The sequence below is a fragment of the Piliocolobus tephrosceles genome, chromosome 1 (genome assembly GCF_002776525.5).
Source record: "Piliocolobus tephrosceles isolate RC106 chromosome 1, ASM277652v3, whole genome shotgun sequence".
Taxonomy (NCBI): domain Eukaryota; kingdom Metazoa; phylum Chordata; class Mammalia; order Primates; family Cercopithecidae; genus Piliocolobus; species Piliocolobus tephrosceles.
The window spans coordinates 6,560,337-6,584,637 of record NC_045434.1 but is presented as its reverse complement, the minus strand read 5'-3'; the positions used below and the strand labels follow the sequence as shown (position 1 = coordinate 6,584,637).

At 47.1% G+C, this 24,301-nt stretch overlaps 1 protein-coding gene and 1 pseudogene across 2 annotated transcripts; both read right to left on the bottom strand.

Annotated features, from left to right (window-relative positions):
* Positions 1-1,747: 1,747 nt before the first annotated feature.
* MAP1LC3C (microtubule associated protein 1 light chain 3 gamma) lies at positions 1,748-5,476 on the bottom strand. Its single transcript, XM_023216091.3, has 4 exons — positions 5,336-5,476; positions 5,179-5,234; positions 4,916-5,022; positions 1,748-2,713 (listed from the first exon to the last, which is right to left on the bottom strand). Exons 1-4 carry the CDS (start codon positions 5,391-5,393, stop codon positions 2,491-2,493), a joined length of 444 nt encoding a protein of 147 aa, XP_023071859.1. The 5' UTR covers positions 5,394-5,476; the 3' UTR covers positions 1,748-2,490.
* An 18,304-nt stretch (positions 5,477-23,780) lies between these two features.
* On the bottom strand, positions 23,781-24,301 carry LOC111545316 (annotated as a pseudogene). Its single transcript, XR_002732394.2, has one exon. The product of XR_002732394.2 is annotated as a ubiquitin-60S ribosomal protein L40 pseudogene (transcript).

Below are 24,301 nucleotides of genomic sequence, written 5' to 3'. Positions count from 1 at the left end.
CCCCCTTCCCATGCTGTCAACCTTTTTTTTTTCTTTTTTTTTTGAGACAGAGTCTCACTCTGTTGCCCAGGCTGGAGTGCAGTGGCACGATCACAGCTCACTGCAACCTCCACCTCCTGGATTCAAGCAGTTTTCCTGCTTCAACCTCTCCAATAGCTGGGACTACAGGTGTGCACTGCCACACCCAGCTAATTTTTTGTATTTAAGTAGAGATGGGGTTTCACCGTGTTGTCCAGGCTGGTCTCGAACTCCTGAGTTCAGGCAATCTGCCCACCTCAGCCTCCCAGAGTGCTGGGATTATAGGCGTGAACCACCGCGCCCAGCCTCATGCTGCCAACTTATTCCGTTTTTTTTTTTTTTGAGATGGAGTCTCGCTCTGTCACCCAAACTGGAGTGCAGTGGCGCGATCTCAGCTCACTGCAAGCTCCGCCTCCTGGGTTCACACCATTCTCCTGCCTCAGCCTCCTGAGTAGCTGGGACTATAGGCGCCCGCCACCACGCCTGGCTAATTTTTTGTATTTTTAGTAGAGACGGGGTTTCACCATGTTAGCCAGGATGGTCTCGATCTCCTGACCTCGTGATCTGCCCGCCTTGGCCTCCCAAAGTGCTGGGATTACAGGCATGAGCCACCGCACCCAGCCTTTGCTGCCAACTTCTAACCACAATAGTGACTCTGTGCTTGCCTAGTTCTGTGTATAAATGGAATGTTGTGGAGATGACCCCTTCCTGTGCCAGCTGGTTCCTCTCGCTTTTCCCCCGGTCACAGCCACTCATGAAAGCAGAACCAGTAAGAAACCTACCATTTAAGTCCGGGCGCGGTGGCTCACGCTTGTAATCCCAGCACTTTGAGAGGCCGAGGCGGGCAGATCAGGAGGTCAGGAGATCAAGACCATCCTGGCTACGGTGAAACCCCTTCTCTATTTAAAAAAAAAAAAAAAAAAAAAAATGCAAAAAATTAGCCAGGTGTGGTGGTAGGCACCTATAGTCCCAGCTACTTGGGAGGCTGAGGCAGGAGAATGGCATGAACCCGGGAGGCAGAGCTTGTGGTGAGTGGAGACTGTGCCACTGCACTCTAGCCTGGGCAACAGAGCAAGACTCTGTCTCAAAAAAAAAAAAAAAAAAAAAAATAGAAAGGCTCGTTAATGGTGAAAAACAAATCCCCTCCTAGGAGAAGCTTATTCACAATTTTCTACACATGCGACCTATGTAGAAGCATGCCCGGCGACTGTGCCTGCACTCCTTGACTACCTCTGCACGCAATGACTCAGCTAACCAGCACAATAAATGGCCTGCGTTCACTTTTGTTCAGGGAGGCACTGCTTTGGGAACTGTCCCCAGTGTCCTCCTTACTTGTTAGAATTAATAAAATCCCCTTTTAAATTCCTCCTTGGGAGTAGTCATTGGACCGCCACCCAGCAAGCGATGAAACCCACCCATTGTGTGGGGTAACTGTAACAGTAGTTAGCCATGGAGAGTTGTGATAAGAAGCCAAATAATAAAGCTCCTTTAAAATAAAGAATATTTATTTTAGAATACAGCTTGGCACATAGTAAACATGCACATGGTTTAAATGACTTTATATTGAGAAGTTACAGCTTTGCCATAAAAATGTATGGTATAGAAGGACAAGAAGAGAATGACAGAAAATAACCAAATAGAGTGAATGCTGGGGAAATCGAATAATTTCTCTAATGACACAGATAAGGGCACCTTCAGATGAGTTTACCATGGTTCACGCTGGCTTCGCTGGGTTCCACAGAGACAGCCTACAGGCCACAGGTTCTCTAGGACCAAGCCCTAGATGGGACACCTGCCCACAGGCAGGGAGTGAAACCCACTCCTCAATGGCCGTCCCACATATACCACAGAAGACACTTAAAATATTATCTCCAGCTCATCACACAACACCATCACACAAGCCAACCATTTCTTATTTAGAATATGGTTATATAGCTGGATGCGGTGGCCCATGCCTGTAATCCCAGCACTTTGGGAGGCTGAGGTGGGTGGATCACCTGAGGTCAGGAGTTGGAGACCAGCCTGGCCAATATGGTAAAACCCCATCTCTACTGAAAATACAAAAATTAGCCTGGTGTGGTGGTACATGCTTATAATACCAGCTACTTAGGGAGTGGAGGCAGAAGAATCACTTGAACCCGGGAGGCGGAGGTTGCAGTGAGCCAAGATCGTGCCACTGCACTCCAGCCTGGGCAATAGAGCAAGACCCTGCCTCAAAAAAAAAAAAAAAAAAAAAAAGGGTGATAATTACATAACTTTCAAGAGCAGCCCACATTTTTCTTAGAAGAACACAAGAGCATAGAGCACAAAAAGTAAACTAGGAAGAGCCACCACTCTGCTGACACTGGTTGGAGCTGATCACCCCAGGCATCCCTGCTTCTCAGACTCCTCCAGCGTACACACAGGAGAAAACCAATCCCTTCTGCCAGCGTCTGACGCGTCTGTCAGAGCACACATCCTTCCCGACATGGGCTAGAGAGGACTGCAGGGTCTGTCCTCAAGGCTGCTCCCATCCCTGGGGGCTGCTGACTCCAGGCAGCCAAACGTCTCCTGGGAGGCGTAGGTCATGTACACGAAGCCATCCTCATCCTTGTAGTCTCTGTAGATCTCTGCCATGGTTACGCTCGTGCTGACCAGGCTCTTGTTGTTCACCAGCAAGTAAAAGGCTTCCGTGGCTCTCAGGACCATGCGGCTCCTGGGATGGGCAGGAGGGTGGTGAGGGGGTGACCTGCGAGACAGCCCAGGGATCTGCAGCCTCGTGACACTCAAGAAGACTGAATTGCTCCCTCCTTCTTCCCTGAGATTAGGAACTACAAGGCTTCCCATTTGGGTCAAAAGGGTGAGGCCATTCCATGGATGAAATATGAGAACACAAACAGGACGAGGAAACGTGACAACACAAAAATGCTAAGAAAATAACTTCTGTTTGTTATGAAATTAAATCTATTGGGCTGGGAGCAGTGGCTCATGCCTATAATCCCAGCACTTTGGGAGGTCCAGGCAGGCAGATCATGAGGTCAAGAGATAGAGGCCATCCTGGCCAACATGGTAAAATCCAGTCTGCACTAAAAATATAAAAATTAGCTGGGTATGGTGGCGTGCACCTGTAGTCTCAGCTACTAGGGAGGCTGAGGCAGGAGAACTGGGAGGCGGAGATTGCACTGAGCCGAGATTGCGCCACTGCACTCCAGCCTGGTGACAGAGCAAGGCTGCATCTCAAGAAAAAACAAAACAAAACAAAAAAGAACGAAAGAAAAGAAATTAAAGCTATTTCCCTAGAGGTACAAAGGTGATGCACAGTCTCTCTGACATTTCACTTTTTTTTTTTTTTTTTTTGATTCCCCTGCCTCAGCCTCCCAAGTAGCTGGGATTACAGGCATGCAACACCACACCTGGGTAAGTTTTGTATTTTTAGTAGAGACAGGGTTTTGCCATGTTGGCCAGGTTGGTCTTGAACTCCTGACCTCAGGTAATCCACCTGCCTTGGCCTCCCAAATTGCTGGTATTACAGTGTGAGCCACCGTGCTCAGCCCTAATCCTAACTTTCATTCTCCCTTAGCCACCTTCCATTCACACTGAACTGACCTTAACATGTAAGCTTGCCTAGAGAGAGGAAATCAGAATGCTCTTAACTCAGTAAAACAAAATAAAAAGAGGCCTGGGCAACATGGTGAAACCCCCATCTCTACAAAACATTATTAAAATTAGCCGGGCACAGTGGTGCTAATTTAGCCGGGCACAGTGGTGCTAAAATTAGCCGGGCACAGTGGTGCTAACTCAGCCTCCAGTTATTCAGGAGGCTGAGATGGGAGGATCACCTGAGCCCAGGAGGTCAAGGCTGTAGTAAACTAGGATCACGCCACTGCACTCCAGCCTGGGCAACAGAGCTAAATAAAGCAAAATAAAAAGACACTCATTCATCGTGTGTTCTCAAAGAAACAGGCTGCAACAGCGACGCAGTTTCCCAGCACTTTTCAACCCTGTTGAAAACTTACTCATCAGGTCTATTTACTTTACTCCCAAATCATTTTTTTCTGAATCCATGTGTCAAGTGACGTCCTTTAAGCTTCAAGAATAGCTGCCTGTTCTTTGCTGTCCCTCTGGCTTAGCCAAGGGAGGAGTGTGTTTGGGAGATGCTTTTCTCTCTGTGTTCTGAGCAGGGAACGTTTCTTTCGGGGAAAAGTCCCCACCCCCAGGCGCACACACACTTGGAAAAGGTACGGTTCTCTGCAAGGGACGCGCAGACTCCGTTTCAGACAGGATCTGAAACAAAGGATCTGCTGGACTAGCTTGAGAGCCAAGACTACTTTAGGAAATTCTTAGAAATGTTGGCAGCTCTTTTTTGTTGTTGTTGTTGTCTGAGAGATTCTCCTTACCTATTTAAAATAGAGTAATTCTTTTTTTTTTTTTTTTTTTTTGAGACAGAGTTTCACTCTTGTTGCCCAGGCCAGAGTGCAGTGGTACAATCTCGGCTCACTGCAACCTCCACCTCCCAGGTTCAAGTTATTCTCCTGCCTCAGCCTCCCAAGTAGCTGGGATTACAGGCACCCGCCACCACCACGCCCGGCTAATTTTCGTATATTTAGTAGAGACGTGATGTCACCATGTTGCCCAGGCTGGTCTCGAACTCCTAACCTCAGGCAATCCACCTGCCTCAGCCTTCCCAAGTGCTGGGATTACAGGTGTGAGCCACTGCGCCCGGGTTTAAAATAGAGTAATTCTAAGAGCATCTTTTCAGGGTACTAGTGAATCTAAAAGATGACTTCAGAAAAATCCCTTTCCTCTGCACCCCCCTGACATACCCCTATCCCCAAAATAAAACCGTCAAAGGATGAAAGCCAAACAGCCCCGGCACACACCGCGCACCTTCCTCCCCGGCATGCTCTGCGCCACCTACCGGATGATGCTGAGGAACTGGGTCATGGTCAGCTCCTGCGGGACCAGGAACTTAGTCTTGTCCAGCAGGGGCAGGAACGTCTCCCTGGGGTAGCGCTCCACTACCACCTGTTAAGAGTGTCAATCCTTAAGAATGTGACTCAGCGTGAGTCTTAGGAACTTGGAACAGAGAGAAGGAAGCTGTTGGCTGCTCTTGGGTTCTTCAAAGAACAGGCTGGGTACCCCACCCCCACGCCCTCCAGCGGAAGTCCGGTGGTGTCTTACCGGGATCTTGTTGGGGAACTTTGCCCGGATTCCAGCAACTTCCTCTTGTCTGATTGCTGTGAATGTTTCAAGCACAAGGGAAGAAGCAAAGATCAAGAGAAGGCCAGCTCCTCTCCTGTCTTTCGAGTAACCCAGAAAACTACCCCAAGAAATTTACCCAAGCTCTTCCTCTGCTTGAAAGGTCTGACGCTTGGGATTTTCTGTGGAGGCGGCATTTCACTCAACAGCTGTGTCTGTTTTAAAAAAGAAAAAAATATGTCCCGCAACCAGGAACCTAGCTCATTCCTCCAGCTGCTTCCAAACTGCCTGCAGGAGCTTGAAGGAGGCCCTTATGTAGGGCTGAGTGACATCAGGCCTCTCCTTTCCCTCCCCTCTCCCCACTCCCCCTCCCTGGGCAGCAGGAGGTCAGTTCTGATGCAAATGGAATCGCCACCTGCTTGCTGGTCAGAGAAAGCCACTTTGTTCATGACCAGTTCAAGATGTTTCTTTGCAAAAGAAATTAGGGTTTGTAATAAAATCATTGGCTGGGCAGTGGACTGTGGAGAGGTAAAACTGCCTTGTGCTGGGACGTTTTTGTACTTCAGTAGCAAGGGGAGTCCAAGCTGGGATCCACCTCAGCCTGAAGTGTGCTGTGTAATTCTCACAATGGTCCATGCCCTTTTTCACAGAAGGAAACCTATACTAAGAAAGGTGAAGTGATTTGCCCGAGGGCACACAGCTAGTAAGAGAGGGAGTATGGATTAAAACCTAGAGTTGTATGCCGGGTGCAGTGGGCCACACCTGTAATCCCAGCACCTGGGAGGCTGAGGCGGGTGGATCACCTGGTCAACATGCTGAAATCCCATCTCTACTAAAAATACAAAAATTAGCCGGGTGTGGTGGCGGGCACCTATAATCCCAGCTACTCAGGAGGCTGAGGCAGGAGAATCGCTTGAACCCAGGAGGCAGAGGTTGCAGTGAGCCAAGATCACACCATTGCACTCCAGCCTGGGCAACAAGAGCGAAACTTCATCTCCAACCAACCAACCAACCAACCCAGAGTTGTTACAAGGAAGTCCAAGTACTTCCAATATACTCTAGTATACTCCAAGCCCAATATACCCCAGTATACTCCAAGTCCAGTATACTCCAGTGTATTCTGTCACTCAGTTTTCTCTGGGATAAAAGAAGGAAGGAAGGACAATTGTCCCCAAGATCTCGCTTTTGGAGTTAAGAAACTGGGCCTCTGGTCATACATAGGGGAAACCAAACTCCATTTCTCCTATATTCTCCCAACACAGATCACTTTTGACGCTAGATGTGTATGTGTGTGGGTTGGGGAGATTCCCCATACACCGAGTAACCAGTTCTGCAGTGGACACCAGCTGGGTGTCTTCCAATCCAGCTCTGACACTGGCTACCTGGAGACAGCGTCAGATCCCACGGGCTGCGGGCTCTGTCCCACAAGACTGTCCCCCACTTGCAATGCCAGTTGCAAGCCCCAAGTTGTGTTTGTTCGTCTTTTTGAAACAGAGTCTTGCTCTCTCTGCAATCTCTGCCTCCTGAGTTCAAGCGATTTCTCCCAAGTAGCTGGGATTACAGGCAAGTGACACCATGCGTGGCTAATTTTTGTATTCTTAGTAGAGAGGGGGTTTCACCATGTTGGCTAGGCTGGTCTCAAACTCCTGACCTTATGATCCTCCTGCCTTGGCCTCCCAAAGAGCTGGGATTACAGGCATGAGCCACCGTGCCCGGACCCTAGCTTCTTTTCCCTGTGCTTCTGTTCTATGGAATATAAGTCAGGCTTCCGATAGCCCCCGCCTTGGGTTTCATTAATTGGCTAGAATGACTCACAGAACTCAGGGAAACACATTTACCGGCTTCTTACAGAGGATATCACGAAGGATACAGATGAAGAGATGCACAGGGTGAGGTGTGGGCGAAGGGCATGCCACCCTCCAGGAACCTCCACACGTTCAGCTACCAGAACCTAGGCCTTTTGGGTTTTTATGAAGGCTTCGTTATATAGGCAAGATTGATTAAACCATTGGCCGCTGGTAATCAATTTGACTTTCAACCCCTCTACCCTCCCCAGAGGCTGGAGGTGGGGCTAAAAATTCCGACCCTCTAATCTCACTTTTGTCTTTCTGGCGACCAGCCCCCATCCAGAAGCCACCCAGGGGCTGCCAGCCATCAGTCCACTGATGAGCTAAAAAGAGACACTTACTGCTGGGAGCAGTGGCTCACGTCTGTAATCCCAGCACTTTGGTAGGCCAAGGTGGGTGGATCACTTGAGGTCAGGAGTTCGAGACCAGCCTGGCCAACATGGCGACCCTGTCTCTACTAAAATACAAAAAAATTAGCTGGGCATGGTGGTGGTTGCCTGTTATCCCAACTACTCAGGAGACTGAGGTAGGAGAATCGCTTGAACCCGGGAGGCAGAGCTTGCAGTGAGCCGAGATTGTGCCATTGCATTTCAGTCTGGGCAATGGAGCGAGACTCCACCTCAGAAAAAAAATAAAAAATAAAAATTAAAAATTAAAAAAGACACCTATCACTTTGAAAATTCCAAGGATTCCACCGGGCATAGTGGCTCACACCTGTAATCCCAGCACTTTAGGAGGCCGAGGTGGGCAGATCACCTGAGGTCAGGAGTTCGAGACCCACTTGGCCATCATAGTGAAACCCCTGTCTTCACTAAAAATACAAAAATTTGCCAGGCATGGTGGTGGGTGCCTGTAATTCCCAGCTACTCAGGATCCTGAGGTAGGAGAATCACTTGAAGCCAGGAGGCGGAGGTTGAAGTGAGCCAAGATTACACCACTGCACTTGGGTGCAAGTGCAGTGGGGCAACAGAGTGAGGCTTCGTCTCAGAAACAAAAAACAGAAACAAACAAAAAAAGAAAATTCCAAGAGTTTTTAGAAGTTGTATGCCAGGAAATTGAATGAAGACTAAACATGTATTTCTTAATATCACAGGGCCTGAGAAATGAATCCCTTGCCTGGGATCAAAGGGACTAGGAAGGGCAAGACACAGCTCTTCCAGTTTCCGGGGCCAGGGGTTGCTTTGCGGTACTTAACGCCCATCCAGGTAGCCTTTCAGACTCTGCACAGCCAGAAGGCTTGCGTTTCCTTTGTCAGCAGTGTATGCCAGGATTTTCTGTAGTCTTTCAGCAGTGAAGAGTCTTAAAATGAACAAAATGTGATAAAGCAGAAGGAGATAGTACATTTGCTGGGTGAACTGAAGGGCCTGACTCTTGGGGCTTTGGGTCAATGATAAGAAATAGATGTCAAGAGATTAAATGATGGCATCATTGAAGAGATAAGTGGCCTCATCCTCTTTCTCTGTCTTAAAAAAGAAGGCATCCCATCAGGTGTGAATAGTAAGGAGCAGGTGTGCAGTGCTCTATGCTAAAGTACCTCTCAAATCTGCAATCTCATGTAAACTTTCCCAGCTGCCTTGCAGGTGGCAGGGGCAGGCGGGATGCTCACAGGGCTCAGGTCTAGATCATTCAGCCAACATGCAAACTGAGCCAGGATCCAACCCAGACTGGCCAATCTCCAGGGGCAGCCCAGACTCTAAGACCAGGCAAAGTTGGTTCCAAGCCAGGCCCTCTCACCTGTGCACCTTAATTTCTGATCTTGGATACATGGCTTCACTTTACTAAATATAGCTTTTAATGGTTATCGTCATCTGTAACTCAGAATAGTTATGTGAGGCTTAAATGAACTGGTTTCTGTAAAGCAGCTAGCATAGTGCCTGCCACTGCGCCTCAGTATATGCATCTTCCCTTCACTTCCCCAAGCCATGGTTCCCCCAAATCTTTATAACCCCAAGAAACTCTATGTGCATTCGGGTCTGAATGCTGAAGGCAGAGGTAGAAGGAAATAGCGCTCAGCTGGGGCAGGAGAAAATAAATCCCAGCTGTGGTGTTTCGTCAACGATTATAAGGGCTTTGAGATGCTTCCTAACCTTGCGTTTGGCTTTCTGGGCTGAGGCCTGGGGATTGCTATCTAGTCCAAGCAGGCTTGCCTCTCAGATGGAAGGGAGATGAAGGAGGTAATAGAATGAAGCACTGGGAAAAAACAAAACGCGGCAACACTTCCGGAATCCATCATCTTCCAGGCAGAGAAATGGGCTGGATCTTTTTTCTCTCTCATTTTTTTTCTTTTTTGGCGGGGGGAGGGGTGGTGGAGACGGAGTTTTGCTCTTGTTGCCCATACTGGGGTGCAATGGCACGCTCTCGGCTCACCGCACCCTCCGCCTTCCAGGTTCAAGCAATTCACCTGCCTCAGCCTCCCGAGTAGCTGGGATTACAGGCATGCGCCACCACACCCAGCTAATTTTGTATTTTTGGTAGAGATGGGGTTTCTCCATGGTGGTCAGGCTGGTCTCAAACTCCCGACCTAGGGTGATCCATCCGCCTTGGCCTCCCAAAGTGCTGGGATTACAAGTGTAAGCCACGGTGCCTGGCCCGTTTTTGTCTTTTATTTTTTTGGGGGGGAGTTGAAAGCCATATTTTGAGGGGAGCAGTGTCTGGTGTGTCATCTGATGGCATCGTGCTCCTGGCTGGTGCTCCTCTGGCAGTGGACTGAGACCTAGGTGGCTGGGAGGTGACCAAAGCCACATACTATGGATGCTACGTGGATCATGGGGAAGGAAATAGGAGCAGTTCTGTGGAGAGCAGCTGGAGCAAGAGTGCCCTCGCTTGATTAGGAGGTCTGTCTATCAAGATTTTCATTTCATTTTTGTTTGTTTTTTTGAGACAGGGTCTCACTCTGTTGCCCAGCCTGGAGTGCAGTGGGATGATCACAGGTCAGTGCAGCGTCAACCTTCTGGCTCAGGTGATCCTCTTGGCTCAGCCTCCCGAGTAGCTGAGACCATAGACTCACACCGCCATGCCTGGCTAATTTTTTAAAATTATTTGTAGACATGGGGTCTCCCTATGTTGCCTCGGCTGGCCTCATACTCCTGGACTCAAACAGTCCTTCTGCCTCAGCCTCCCAAAGTACTGGGATTACAGGCATGAGCCACCATGTCCAGTCTACTAATATTTTAGTAAACACAAACCTGGCCGGGTGCGGTGGCTCATGCCTGTAATCCCAGCATTTTGGGAGGCTGAACTGAGAAGATTGCTTCAAGACAGGAGTTTGAGACTGGTCTGGGCAACAAGAGCGAAATGTTGTCCAAAAAAAAAAAAGACTGGGAGCGATGGCTCACGCCCGTAATCCCAGCACACTTTGGGAGGCTGAGGCAGGTGGATCACGAGGTCAGGAGTTTGAGACCAGCCTGGCCATCTGTAGAGAAACCCCTTCTCTACTGAAAATACAAAAAATTAGCTGGGCATGATGGCACCTGCCTGTAGTCCCAGCTACTTGGGAGGCTGAGGCAAGATAATCGCTTGAACGCGGCAGGTGGAGGTTGCAGTGAGCCGAGATCGTGCCATTGCACTCCAGCCTGAGTGACAGAGCGAGACTCTGTCTCAATTAAAAAAAAAAAAAAAAAAGTTCACAAAACTTGTCTGTATTCTTATCTGTAGTAGGCAATCTTGTGAATATGCAACAGACTTGTTATGCAAATGGAGATTTAAGATGAGGTTCTGAAAGGATCACCAGTCCTTGCCACCATCGCTGCAGCCAGCCATGTATAGACTTGAGAGCCACGAGTGGCCTTTCTGACTCTTGATGTTGGCTTTGCCCTGGTTCCCCCACAATTCTCTCCTTGCTCTCTATGCTTTTCTGGGATGGTTTTTAATCATTCCTGAGGAGTTTCCTAAGGTGACTCAGCTTTTGCAATGTGATTAAAAATAAGATTGTCTCTTGGCAAGTGTGGATGTCTGGGGCTCAGGGAGTGAATGGGATAGATCAAGTTTGCTCCCTGTGGCTGCTGTCATTCATCCTTCCTGGCTACAAGCTCTGATATAGGGAGAAACAAGTTTGGGAACTCTAACAACATGGAAGTGAGATGTGTACACCTAAAATAAGAGGTTGGCTGGGCGTGGTGGCTCACGCCTATAGTCCCAGCACTTTGGGGAGTCAAGGCAGAAGGATTGCTTGAGCCCAGGAGTTCAAGACTAGCCTGGGCAACATAGCAAGACCCTGTCTCTACAAAAAAAATTTAAAATTAGCCAGGCGTGGGGGCTTGTGCCTGTGGTCCCAGCTACCTGGGAGGCTGAGGAGGGAGGATTGCTTGAGCCTGGAAGGTTAAGGTTGAAATGAGCCGTGAACACACTGCTGCACTCCAGCCTGGGTGACAGCAAGATCCTGTCTCAAAACTAAAATAATAAAAATAAAATAGACTGCTGCAGGTTAGAGAGATGTGTCCATTTTATAGAGGAGACAGATTATCAGACCTGCTTCAGAATGTTGCCTGACTCCTTGGTTAAACCTTCCCTGGGCTTTGTGGCTTCTCAAAGTAGGGGAGATCTGAGATTCGGGACAGTGGGGGGATCCTACTGCTGCAGAGTGTTCCGAAACCTCCCAGTCTTGATCACATTCGCAGGATAGGAAGGCACTGCTCACAAGCTCCAGGTAGACAGCTGAAAATCAAACTTTATTTCATTCCATTTTATTTTTACTTTTATTGTCATGTGCCCCTTTAAGATGCTACTTACTGGCTGGGCTCAGTGGCTCACGCCTGTAATCCCAATACTTTGGGAGGCCAAGGCAGGTAGGTTGCTTGAGGTCAGGAGTTCAAGACCAGTCTGACCAACATGGTGAAACCCCGTCCCTATTAAAAATATATATATACAAAAATTAGCCAGGCGTGGTGGCACACGCCTGTAATCCCAGCTACTCGGGAGGCTGAGGCAGGAGAATCGCTTGAAGCCAGGCAGTGGAGGTTAAAGTGAGCTGAGATCGTGCTATTGCACTCCAGCCTAGGTGACAGAGCAAGACTCTATCTCAGAAAACAAACTAACAAACAAAGATGCTACTTACCCGTAATACTTATGTATCTGATCAACATGGGATAAAAACATTTTATTTAAGAGTCAGGGCCATCCAGTGAAATAAATGATTCTGGTTCCCAGTCCCAAATGAGCCACAGAATCATGAAGTCACGTTAACTTGAGCTTAGCGGTATGGACCCCATACCCAGATTTTGAGCTCAAAATCTGCTTAGTTAACTTGTGAAATGGTTTTAGAACTGGCAGTTTTGCTATCCTACCCCAAGGCGGGATTTTAAAAAGTCCATAATAGCTATTACATGACTGAGGGCAAGCCTTCATCTGTGCATCCCCAGTAGCTAGCACAGAGCCTGGCACATTGTACATGCTTATAAAAGTTGAATAGATTTATCTGCATGCAAATTGCTAACAGGGAAAAGGGCCCAGCTACAGAGTGATGTTGCTTGTGAAGTCCAGCAAGCAGGAAAGGCAAACTCATATCCAGAATACATGTTGATTACACGCAAAATGAATTGCAACCCCTCATACTGGGTAGAATGAGGCCCAAGTTGTCTACTTGCAACTGAGTTGTTTCCCTCGAGGACTGTGCTATGTCACGGCCTCAGCACTGGTCTCTGTTGTTGAGTGATTGGACATTTGGCAACAGTGTAGCTACATCAGGCCCGGTGAGTTGGGGTCCGTACCGCTAAGCTCATGCATAACCTCTATCCCTGCCACCATGGGTACTCCCTCTTTCATTTCTTGTTCCAGTCTTGGGAGAAGTAGGGGATGGTGGCCAAAGTCAACTGGTCAACTAGACAAACTGTAATGCCTCCTCCATGTGGATGTTCTCCATGTGGGCATGAACGTGTGACACATAGATCTTTACGTTTCATGTCTACGCCCACAGATCCATACTTATGCCCCTTCCCCAGACCTTTGTTTTTAAAATCTCTGATCAAGTTTTTCTTCTTTAAGCCCCTGACCAACAATCAAGTCATCTGCCAGAGCCCATGAATCTGTATTTACCCAAGTAAAGCACTGGGTGTACTGCCCAAAGTTCTGCCCATCGGGAGGATTTCCCCTCAATGCTGCCTCTCAGGGCCACCCTTGGTGCAGGTGCAGCCCATTTTTGGCTTGCACCACTGACTAAGCTACTCACCTGTAAATTAAGTTTAGCCTTTTTCTTCCTCTGTCAGTTGATCGCAAGTGACCCTCCCCTACAATGGCCAGTAGTGAACAAAGGAAGGGATATGGGTGCAACAGTGGTAGAGTTCCTGGGGCTCTGGGCCACCTGATCATGCAGTTTACTTATGCCCTTGGCTTTGCACATGTCTGATCCTACAAACACCACTTGCATTTTATGATGTGCTGCTGCCGCTAATGACTTCATGAGTCAGACAAAATATAGTTCATTATGGCCAGTTCTGGCCACGTCGTCTCTAAGTGGCTCATGGTCAACTGATTTTTGAAAGATAAATCATTCTCTGCTGCAAATGCATAACTATGTTTCTGAACCCTAGCGAGCTGCATTGCGAATCATAGATTGAAATTTACCATAGACCCACCCAGCGTCTTTTCCCACCATACCTACCTCTGTACCATACGGTCTGCCTGGTCATAGGGTACAAGTGGCAGGGGTGCTTTCAATAGAACTCTTCCTTACTCTGGCTCAACTTAAAGCTGGCAACTTTTGTGTCCTCTAGAATATGAATTGAGGCAGAATTCTCAAATGTGGCTATCTTTAGAACCCAAAGAAGCCAATCAGGCATTGCCTTTTCTTCTTTGTGGTGAAAGATGTGGCTGGGTGCGGTGGTTCACACCTGTAATCCTAGCACTTTGGGAAGCCGAGGAGGGTGGATCACCTGAGGTCAGGAGTTTGAGACCATCCTGGCCAACATGGTGAAACCCCGTCTCTACTAAAAATACAAAAATTAGCCAGGCGTGATGGCATGTACCTGTAGTTTCAACTACTTGGGAGGCTGAGGCAAGGGAATTGCTTGAACCCGGGAGGCGGAGGTTGCAGTGAGCCAAGATTGTGACACTGCACTCCAGCCTGAGCAACAGAGCAAGATTCTCAAAAAAAAAAAAAAAAAAAAGAAAAAAGAAAAAAAAAGAAAAAGAAAGGAAAGAAAAGAGAAAGATGTGTAATGCAGTAATTTTTTCATTACTTTGGAGAGGATATCCTGGCATGCACAGACCACTGAATCTCTGAAGCTTCACTGATTTTGCAACCCCCTGAGTCACTGGAAAATTTATGTCCCACCTCTGGGGTGCATGTGTCTTATCAAGGCTTCCAATGTCCTTTTCACTCCTCGCTCATCTGATTAGATCAAATGATCATTGAAAGAGTGAACTAATGCCATGTTATTTGGGCTGTCCAGACAATCTATTTTTCTTTGGACTAAAACATGACAAAGGATGGGAGAATTAACATGGTCTTGGAGCAAGTCCGTTAATTTATATAATTATCTGTCCTAAGTAAATGCAAACTGTTTTTAGTTGTTTTTGATAGTGATGAAAAAGAATCCATTTGCAAGATAAAGAACCAGATGCCATGCATCTGAGCCCGTGTTAATATTTGCCAGCAGATCTTCTACATCTGGCAGAAGCAGCTGCAATTGGTGCTGCTGCTTGGCTGAGATTCCAAGAACTACCCTCGCATAACAGCAGCATCTTCCGAATTCCTTGCCAGGATCTAAAGTCCATATAATGGGAAAATGACTTTTTTTTTTTTTTTTCTTTTTTTGAGATGGAATCTTGCTCTGTCACCCAGGCTGGAGTGCACTGGAGTGATCTCTGCTCACTGCAACCTCTGCCTCCCAGGTTCAAGCGATTCTCCTGTCTCAGCCTCCTGAGTAGCTGGGATTATAGGCACATGCCACCATACCCAGCTAATTTTGTTATATTTTTAGTAGAGACGGGGTTTCACCATGTTGCCCAGGCTCATCTCAAACTCCTGAGCTCAGGTGATCCACTCTCCTCGGCCTCCCAAAGTGCTAGGATTACAGGTGTGAGCAACCACGCTCAGCCAGGAAGATGCGCTTATATCAATAATTTCTCCCTTCACCTTACTTTATATTCCATGCCTTCTCACCCCACTTTTGCCTCCCTTCTAGGGCATTCAGAATCCAGGTCCACATGTTCTCTTCTGGGTCCTGGGGGTACATAGTGGCTCCATCCAGCATCTCCTCTGAGAGGAAGACAGGCACCCCCTCTCCTGCTGGCCATTATGCTAATGACCAAATAGAGGTCACAGTTTATGCAGCCGAGTTATGTCATAACCTAAACCTAGTTATTAGCATAATGGCCAGCAGAAGAGGTGAGGCTTATTCTCTGTTGTCTTGGAAGGCAAATGAGTCCATATAATCTTCAGGCAAGAGGGAAAATACCTTTCCCCAGCAAAAACAGTGCAGGTCTTTCAAGGGGTTCAAGATTTTCAAGTCCATTGACCCAGATTTATCCATCCCAAATTATAGGTTCCAATACTTCCCAACCAGTGCCCTGACCTTGGCATAGCAGACATGCCTAGACTGACAGTTCAGCCTTCTCTGGTGTTCTATTACTCCTGTAACTGTCCTGTAGATAATGGATATGAGTCTCTAATCCTTTTCCTGTCCTGTAGATAATGGATATGAGTCTCAGCCAAGGAGGCCCTCAGGGTTTCATGTCCTACCTCTGGGGTGCATATGTCTTCCCAAGGCTTCCAAAAGACGTCTCACTCCTTGCTCGCCTGATCAAATCAACATAGTGTCATTGATTAGATCAATATGATGTCATCAATTAAAGAATTGATCAGGGCTGGGTGTGGTGGCTCACGCCTGTAATCCCAGCACTTTGGGAAGTCGAAGCAGGTGGATCACATGAGGCCAGGAGTTTGAGACCAGCCTGACTAACATGGTGAAACCTCGTCTCTACTAAAAATACAAAATTTAGATGAGTGTGGTGGTGCACGTCTGTAATCTCACCTACTTGGGAGGCTGAGACAGGAGAATCACTTGAGCCCAGGAGGAGGAGGTTGCAGTGAGCCGATATCATGTCACTGTACTCCAGCCTGGGTGACTGAGTGAGACTCTGTCTCAAAAAAAAAAAAAAAAAAAAAGAAATGATGATTAATTATTTTCAGCCTTTCATTAACTTTCTGGAAAGCATCAATAGCCACCGGTAATAGCTATGTGACTCTGTAGTCCTTATAATTAATTTTTCTTTAATTCTCAAGCCGCCGATGACTTCCTTCCACCATTTACCACCCAGTTCACCAAGACCCCACAGCTGGGCGATCGGTGCTTAAGTTCCGGACAAGGGATCTGGGCACCCTAACTCTGCATCCACCACAGTCTTCACCATCCTTGTCATTATCTTCATTTGTTAAATTTTATCATGTATAGTCATTGCGCTAGGGGTGGAAACTAATCTTTATGGAGCACATACCCATGTTAAGCATTGAGATATGATTATTCTACCTTCTTATTTAATCTTTCTGGAAAAGAAAAAGACACCTGAAACTCAGAGAGTTGAGGTAATTTGCTCAAGATCACTCAGCTGGTGAGATTTGAGCCTACAACTTCATGCCGCTGAAACCCATTACGACATAATGCTTTCCATTCTAGAATTTGTTTTTCTTATTTATTTTATTTATTATTATTATTTCTTGAGATGTAGTCTTGCTTTATCATCCAGGGTGGAGTGCAGTGGTGCAATCTTGGCTCACTGCAACTTCTGCTTCCTGGGTTCAAGCAATTCTCCTGCCTCAGCCTCCCGAGTAGCTGGGATTATAGGAGCCCACCACCACACCTGGCTAACTTTTGTATTTTTAGTAGAGATGGGGTTTCCTCATGTTGGCCAGGCTGGTCCCGAACTACTGACCTCAGGCGATCCACCCGCCTTGGCCTCCCAAAGTGCTGGGATGACAGGCATGAGCCACTGCACCTGGCCTCTGTTCTAGAATTTTCAAAGTTGGCTTAAAATAGAACCATCACCATCACAAGGAAAGTGCTTCCTGCAACACTCTCCCCTAGCGGCTCCCGGGTCAGGGCCCTGCATGCACAAAACCTCCATGAGCATATCCTTTCTGCTGGAGGGACCCCCAACATCTTATTAAAACAGACTCTGCGCCTGAGATTCCCCCAAAGTACAAATAACCCAGCTCCCAACCCCTTTTCTCACAGGGACAACCATTGGAAATAAAGGCCAAGTGGCCCAGACTGTGGCTGGGTAGGCTGTTTCCAGATCCTTGCCTGCCAGAAGGAATGAGCTGTGGCCGTTTTCCCAGCTCCCGCCATCCACTGCCAGAAAGCCCAGCTTCTCCTGCTCTGTGACTCAGCCTTGCAGGTGTTTGCATCTCACCCCCACGCCACCACCCAGGATGAAGAATGATGCGCTCACATCAGGAGGCATTAACAGCTTAGTAATCCCTTAGACACAGGAAAGTAGCAAAGGGGGGAAAATCTAATGTGACGGGCGAGGGAGTCTGGAAGCTGGCTGGGGAAGGACTGCAGGCCTTCCTAGAGGTAGCCAGCTGTCAAATTCCTTTTTTCAAGAGCCAGAGGCATTTCTTGTTTTCAGCATCTGTTGTGCTCAGGAACTGCCTGGACCTGAAGGAAACTGGGCATTAGTCCTGTTGTCTACTAGGAAACCCACTTCTAGCACCTTTAGAGGTTGGAGGAGGTTGCAGCAGTGACCTCCCACGAGAGTCTGCTGCTCTGAAGTCCTGGGAATGTATCAGCTTTGACTCCAGCCTCAATGCAAGCTGAGTCAGACACGTCTCAGCACCCTGATTCTGGGAGTTTACTTCTTGCCAGTGAACTTCAGCTTTCTAACTGTAAAAATGAAGACAAGTTATTGTCCAGCCTGGGCAGCATAGCAAGATCTCATCTCTTAAAAAAATGGAGACAATTATTTTGGCTTCACAACAATATAATTTTTTTTTGAGACAGAGTCTTGCTCTGTCATTCAGGCTGGATTGCAATGGCATGATCTCGGCTCACTGCAACCTCCACTGCCTGGGTTCAAGTGATTCTCCTGCTGCAGCCTCCCAAGTAGCTGGGATTACAGGTGTGTGCCACCACGTTCAGCTTATTTTTGTATTTTTAGTAGAGATAGGGCTTTGCCATGTTGGTCAGACTGGTCTCAAACTCCTGACCTCAGGTGATCCGCCTGCCTCGGCCTCCCAAGGATTACAGACGTGAGCCACCACGCCCGGCAACAATATTCATTCATTCTTAATTCCCCAAATATTTATAGTATCTAACATGTGATAAGTGTACTAGTATGTTATAGGGATACAACAGAAAAGTAAAAACTAGGCCAGGCCTGGTGGCTCATGCCTGTAATACCAGCACTTTGGGATGCCAAGGCGGGTGGATCACCTGAGTTCGGGAGTTTGAGGCCAGCCTGGCTAACATGGTGAAACCCCCATCTCTACCAAAAAAATACAAAAATTAGCCGGGTATGGTGGCAGGCACCTGTAATTCTGACTACTCGGGAGGCAGAGGCGGGAGAATTGCTTGAACCCGGGAGGCAGAGGTTGCAGTGAGCCAAGATCACACCATTGCACTCCACCCTGGGTGGCAAGAGCAAAACTCTGTTTAAAAAAAAAAAAGAAAAAACCCGCAGCATGTCTTACGTCAAGCTACAGCTTAGTACGGCAGCAGATGATGGTCAAAGGAACTCAACTGTACCACATGTGATGAAGAGGGGTCCATGGTGCTGGGAGAGAGTTTCTTAGGGGATCTGACTTGGTTGATGTAGAGGAAGGTCAAGGAAGTTTTTAAAGTGATATTTGAGCTCATGTGGTGTTAACCAGGCAAAGCAAGGCAATGGCGTGAGGTGGGAAGAGGGGGTAGGGCAGCGTTTGAGGCAATGGTAATAGCTTTGGAAAGAGGGAATATGGTTTGTTTAAGAAAGTGCTAGAAGCCAGCGTGCTGGCATGTGCCTACAGTCTCAACCACTGAGGAGGCCAAGGTAGGATGATTGCCTGAACCCAAGAGTTTAAAGCCAGCCTGGGCAACATAGGCCCCATCTGTTAAAGAAAAAAAAAAGAGAGAGAGAGAAGGGAAGAAAGTACTGGAGGCCACTGTGGCTGGGACCTCCAGGAGGAAAACTATGCGGAATGGGGCTGAGGTCGCAGGGGCCCTGCAGTGTGATTTTTATTATAAAGTCAATGCAAACCACTGAAACCATCTAAGCAGAGAATAATGGATTCAATTTTCAGTTTGAAAAAATTGTTCAGGGAGGACTGTGGAGAATAGACTGGAGGTGGGGCTATTGTCGTTGTTTAGTGGAGAAAAGTTGGAAGTTTGGCTTAAGAAGATCAATGGCACAGAATGAAATGTCTCTAAGTTTATGGCTTAAGCAACTGGAGTTCATGTTGAAGAGAGCTGAAGACATCGGTGTTGCTGAGCTGCCTGGGGAGAAAATATCTAGTAAGAAAAGAGGGGAGATAGGTCATCAAAGACGGTAGAGAAGAGGCTGAGCCTGCCAATGAGACAGAAGTGAATTAGTGAGATGGGGGTGAAACCAGAGGCTGTGTCTGATGGAAGCAAGGTGTATGCCTCAAAGGAGGGACTGTCCCTCAAATCTTGCTGAGGACTGAACAAGAGGGAAAATGCTATTTTTTTCTGTCTGTCTTTCTTTTTTTTTTTTTTTTTCCAGACAGGGTCTTGCTCTGTTGCTCAGGCTGGACTGCAGTGGCATAATCACAGCTCACTGCAACCTCAACTTCCCAGGCTCCAGTGATCCTCCCGACTGAGCCTCCTACGTAACTGGGACCACAGTTGCACACCATCATGCCTGGCCAACTTTTGTGTTTTTGGTAGAGACGGAGTTTTGCCATGTTTCCCAGGCTGGTCTCGAATCCCTGAGCGCAAGCGATCCACCCACCTCGACCTCCCAAAGTGTTAGGATTACAGCTGTAAGCCACTATGCCTGGCCACCCTTTTTTTTTTTTTTTTTTTTTTACATATGCAGGTCATTTAAGTACTGAGAAGGAGTTGATGTGTTTGGGTGATATTTGCAGATTGAATGGAATAAGGCATGGTTTCTTAAACTTCAATCATTTGTATATCATGCTAAGGGCATCTATAATAGCCCTGTAATACTATTACTTTACAGTTTTTCCTGGCCCGGCGCAGTGGCTCACGCCTGTAATCCCAGCACTTTGGGAGGCCAAGGCGGGTGGATCACGAGATCAGGAGATTGAGACTATCCTGGTTAACACGGTAAAACCCCGTCTCTACTAAAAATACAAAAAATTTAGCCGGGCGAGGTGGCGGCGCCTGTAGTCCCAGCTACTAGGGAGGCTGAGGCAGGAGAATGGTGTGAACCCGGGAGGCGGAGCTTGCAGTGAGCTGAGGTCGGGCCAATGCGCTCCAGCCTGGGCAACACAGCGAGACTCTGTCTCAAAAAAAAAAAAAAAAAAAGTTTTGCCTTAAATTACTTAATTTCTTTTTAACATGGCACATTTATTTTGAAAGGAAAGTTTGTTTTTTTTTAGACGGAGTCTTGCTCTTTCTCCCAGGCTGGAGGGCAGTGGCGCAATCTCGGCTCACTGCAAGCTCCGCCTCCCGGGTTCCCGCCATTCTCCTGCCTCAGCCTCCCGAGTAGCTGGGACTACAGGCGCCGCCACCTCGCCCGGCTAGTTTTTTGTGTTTTTAGTAGAGACGGGGTTCACCGTGTTAGCCAGGATGGTCTCCGCCTCCTGACCTCGTGATCCGCCCACCTCAGCCTCCCAAAGTGCTGGGATTACAGGTGTGAGCCACCGCGCCAGGCCAAATAAATGTTATTTTTAAATTAAAGCACCGCTGGTTACTTTAGATATCACATTGTTATCCCAGTTGACAAAGACCCCCATAACCCGGCCTCTGTCTAACTCTCTTCTGTTCCTGTGTACCCTTTCTAAAATAACAAGGAGGTTCTCAATCTGCAGACTATGATATGGGGAATGAAATATAGCTTAGGAATGGAGAGAAAGGGGAAGGCAGGAGAGGTTGTGGAAAAGGCTTATTTTTTTTTTTTACATTTATTTTTGTAGAGACAGCATCTTGCTCTGTTGCCCAGGCTGGTCTTGAACTCCTAGGCTCAAGTGATTCTCTTGACTTGGCCTCCCATAGTGCTGGGATTATAGGTGTGAGCCACGGCACCTGAGTGGAAAAGGGTTTTTCTTCAGTCATTGACATCATCAGCATGTCCTGTTTGGCCTTGTCTGGTTCACTGGGAGCCTCCAAGTTTCTCTCTATGACAAGGAAAGGATTAGATGTAAAGAGGAGAGATTCAGAGATATATGTCCTATCTACTCAGACTGGGCCATCCTATCTAAACCTTCCTGCTCATCACACATAGCCATCAACCCCTGGAACAGGAAATTGAGGGATGGAGAAATCTAAGGAAAAACCAGAACTCCTAAATATGCCTCCTCACACCTAAGGTCAAGTGCAAATCCCAGGCAGGACTCTTCATGGTCTGATCTCAAGCCCTCCAACCCTGTGTCTCATCCTGCGCAGCACACCCTCCAGCCCAGCTCCTCCTTGCCCCACTAGCACCCATTCCAATTTTTTCCTCCAACCCTTGAATTTTTATCTTTGCATCTTAGATGCTCTTGGTGTTTCCTTTCGATCTTGCACGGATCTTACTCCAGGGAATATCTTTTATCCTAAAATATCTCCTGTAGTTGTGGATTGACAGGTGCATTTCTATTTAACTTTGTATGTGCTCATGGGCTCAGTGAATATGAATGGGTTTGGCTTATTCTCAACCAATAATTAGTGAGGATTGTGCGATATGCAAAGATGTGCTTGATACAGCCGCTTCGCTCACTGGGGAGGTATGAGTGGATCATTTCTTCTCTGTTTGTGTTCTCAATTGTGCATCAACTGGGTTATTTGTCTCCAGACTCAGGAGCTCTGTTTAAGCCAAGAACACAGCTGGGAATGTTCCTCTCCTGGGTGGCAAGTGTTCCAGAATGATTCAAATCATGGAATAGCACGTATTTCAAACTATCCAAGGGCTGCCAGGCCACCTTTAAATCTCTCTCTTTAAAGTGTTAGCTTTTGGTATATGGATTTTTGGTGTTTTGGTGAATAAAATTACTAACACAATCTACTTTGGAGATATACTTACATATATATAAAATATATATTTAGACAGAGTCTTGCTCTGTTGCCCACTTGCTCTGTCTCCCAGGCTGGAGTGCAGTGGTGCAATCTTGATTCACTGCACCCTCCACCTCCCGGGTTCAAGCAATTCTCCTGTCTCAGCCTCCCAAGTAGCTGGGACTACAGGCGCGTGCCACCACGCCTGGCTGATTTTTGTATTTTTGGTAGAGACAGGGTTTCACCATATTGGCCAGGCTGGTCTCAAACTCCTAACCTCAGGTGATCCACCCATCTGGGCCTCCCAAAGTGCTGGGATTATAGGCATGAGCCACTGTGCCCAGCCTGGACTGATATATTGGATTAAAAATTTGAATTATAGGCCGGTCATGGTGGCTCATGCCTGTAATCCCAGAACTTTGGGAGGCCAAGGCAGGTGGATCAGGATGAAGTCAGGAGATCGAGACCATCCTGGCTAACATAGTGAAACCCCATCTCTACTAAAAATACAAAAAATTAGCCAGGTGTGGCATGCACCTATAGTCCCAGCTACTTGGGAGGCTGAGGCAGGAGAATCACTTGAACCAAGGAGGCAGAGGTTGCAGTGAGCCGAGATGGCACCACTGCACTCCAACTGGGTGATAGGGTGAGACTTTGTCTCAAAAACAAACAAAAACACTTAAAAAATAAAAATTTGAATTATCTTCAAATGTGATGGGGCTATGTGCTTACATAAAATAAAATAAAATAAAATAAAATAAAATAAAATAAAATAAAATAAAATAAAATAAATAAAATAAAATACTACCGAGGTACACGAAGACTAAACTGCCCCTTGGACGTGTGCACAATGGGTAAAATGTGCCCCTCCCGCCCCTGCCCGGCTTCCTACCAAGGCCGTTGACTCTTTGTTGCCCTCTGCTGTTCCTCGTGTTGGCTACATCGAGTTACTGCAAATAGAAACAACTCTGCAAACTGACCGAGTGACAAATAATCACATTGAACAAATTTCCTGACTGGTTTTAACAGCATCGACATGAATGTTCCATTCTCAGTTACTGAAGATGAAATTCTAAACATTAACTAAAGTTAATACTTTCAAAAATTTCTCCCAAAATTGGTAAAAATTAGAATCAAAAATTCTGTTATGAAATAAAACACTTCTATTACATTTCTCAGCCTAAAATTTGGCATTTCATGTGATAGAATTAATTCTAGATCTTATTTCTTTTAACATATTTGAAATATTATTTCTATTTTTTTCCAGAACACAAACTTTTTTTTTTTTTTGTCACCCATGCTGGAGTGCAGTGGCGCAGTCTCAGCTCACTGCAACTTCCGCCTCCTGGGTTTAAGTGATTCTCCTGTCTCAGCCTCCCAAGTAGCTGAGATTACAGGCATGTGCCACCATGCCTGGCTAATTTTTTTTTTTTTTTTTTTTTTTTTTGGTATTTTTAGTAGAAACAAGGTTTCACCATGTTAGCCAGGCTGGTCTCGAACTCCTGACCTTAGGTGATCTGCCCGACTAGGCCTCCCAAAATGCTGAGATTACAGGCATGAGCCATTGCACCCGGCCTGAACTTACAATATATATATACACAAAATATATATATATTTATATATATATATAGAAAAATATATATATTTTCTGCTCCAGTCAACGAAAGAAACACTTTATTGAGGCTCCAGGGCCACGGGGCCTGGGCAGGAGGTTGCCCTTCAAGGAAAGAAGAGCCTTATTTGACCTTCTTCTTGGGGCGCAGGTTGTTGGTGTCGCCATACTTCTTCTTGCGGCAGTTAATAGCACGAGGGTGAAGGCAAGCATAGCACTTGCGGCAGATCGTCTTGTCGCAGTTGTATTTCTGGGCAAGCTGGCGGAGGGAAGGCTCAATAATGCCGCCTTGCAGGCGCAACACCAGGTGCAGGGTGGACTCTTTCTGGATGTTGTAGTCTGAGAGAGTGCGGCCATCTTCCAGCTGTTTGCCGGCAAATATCAGATGCTGCTGGTCAGGTGGGATACCCTCCTTGTGTTGAATTTTGGCTTTGTCATTCTCAATGGTGTCACTGGGCTCGACCTCAAGGGTGATGGTTTTGCCCGTGAGGGTCTTCACAAAGATCTGCATGTTTGCGTCTGCCGCATGACCGTCGCCACCAACCAGCTCAGCCGCC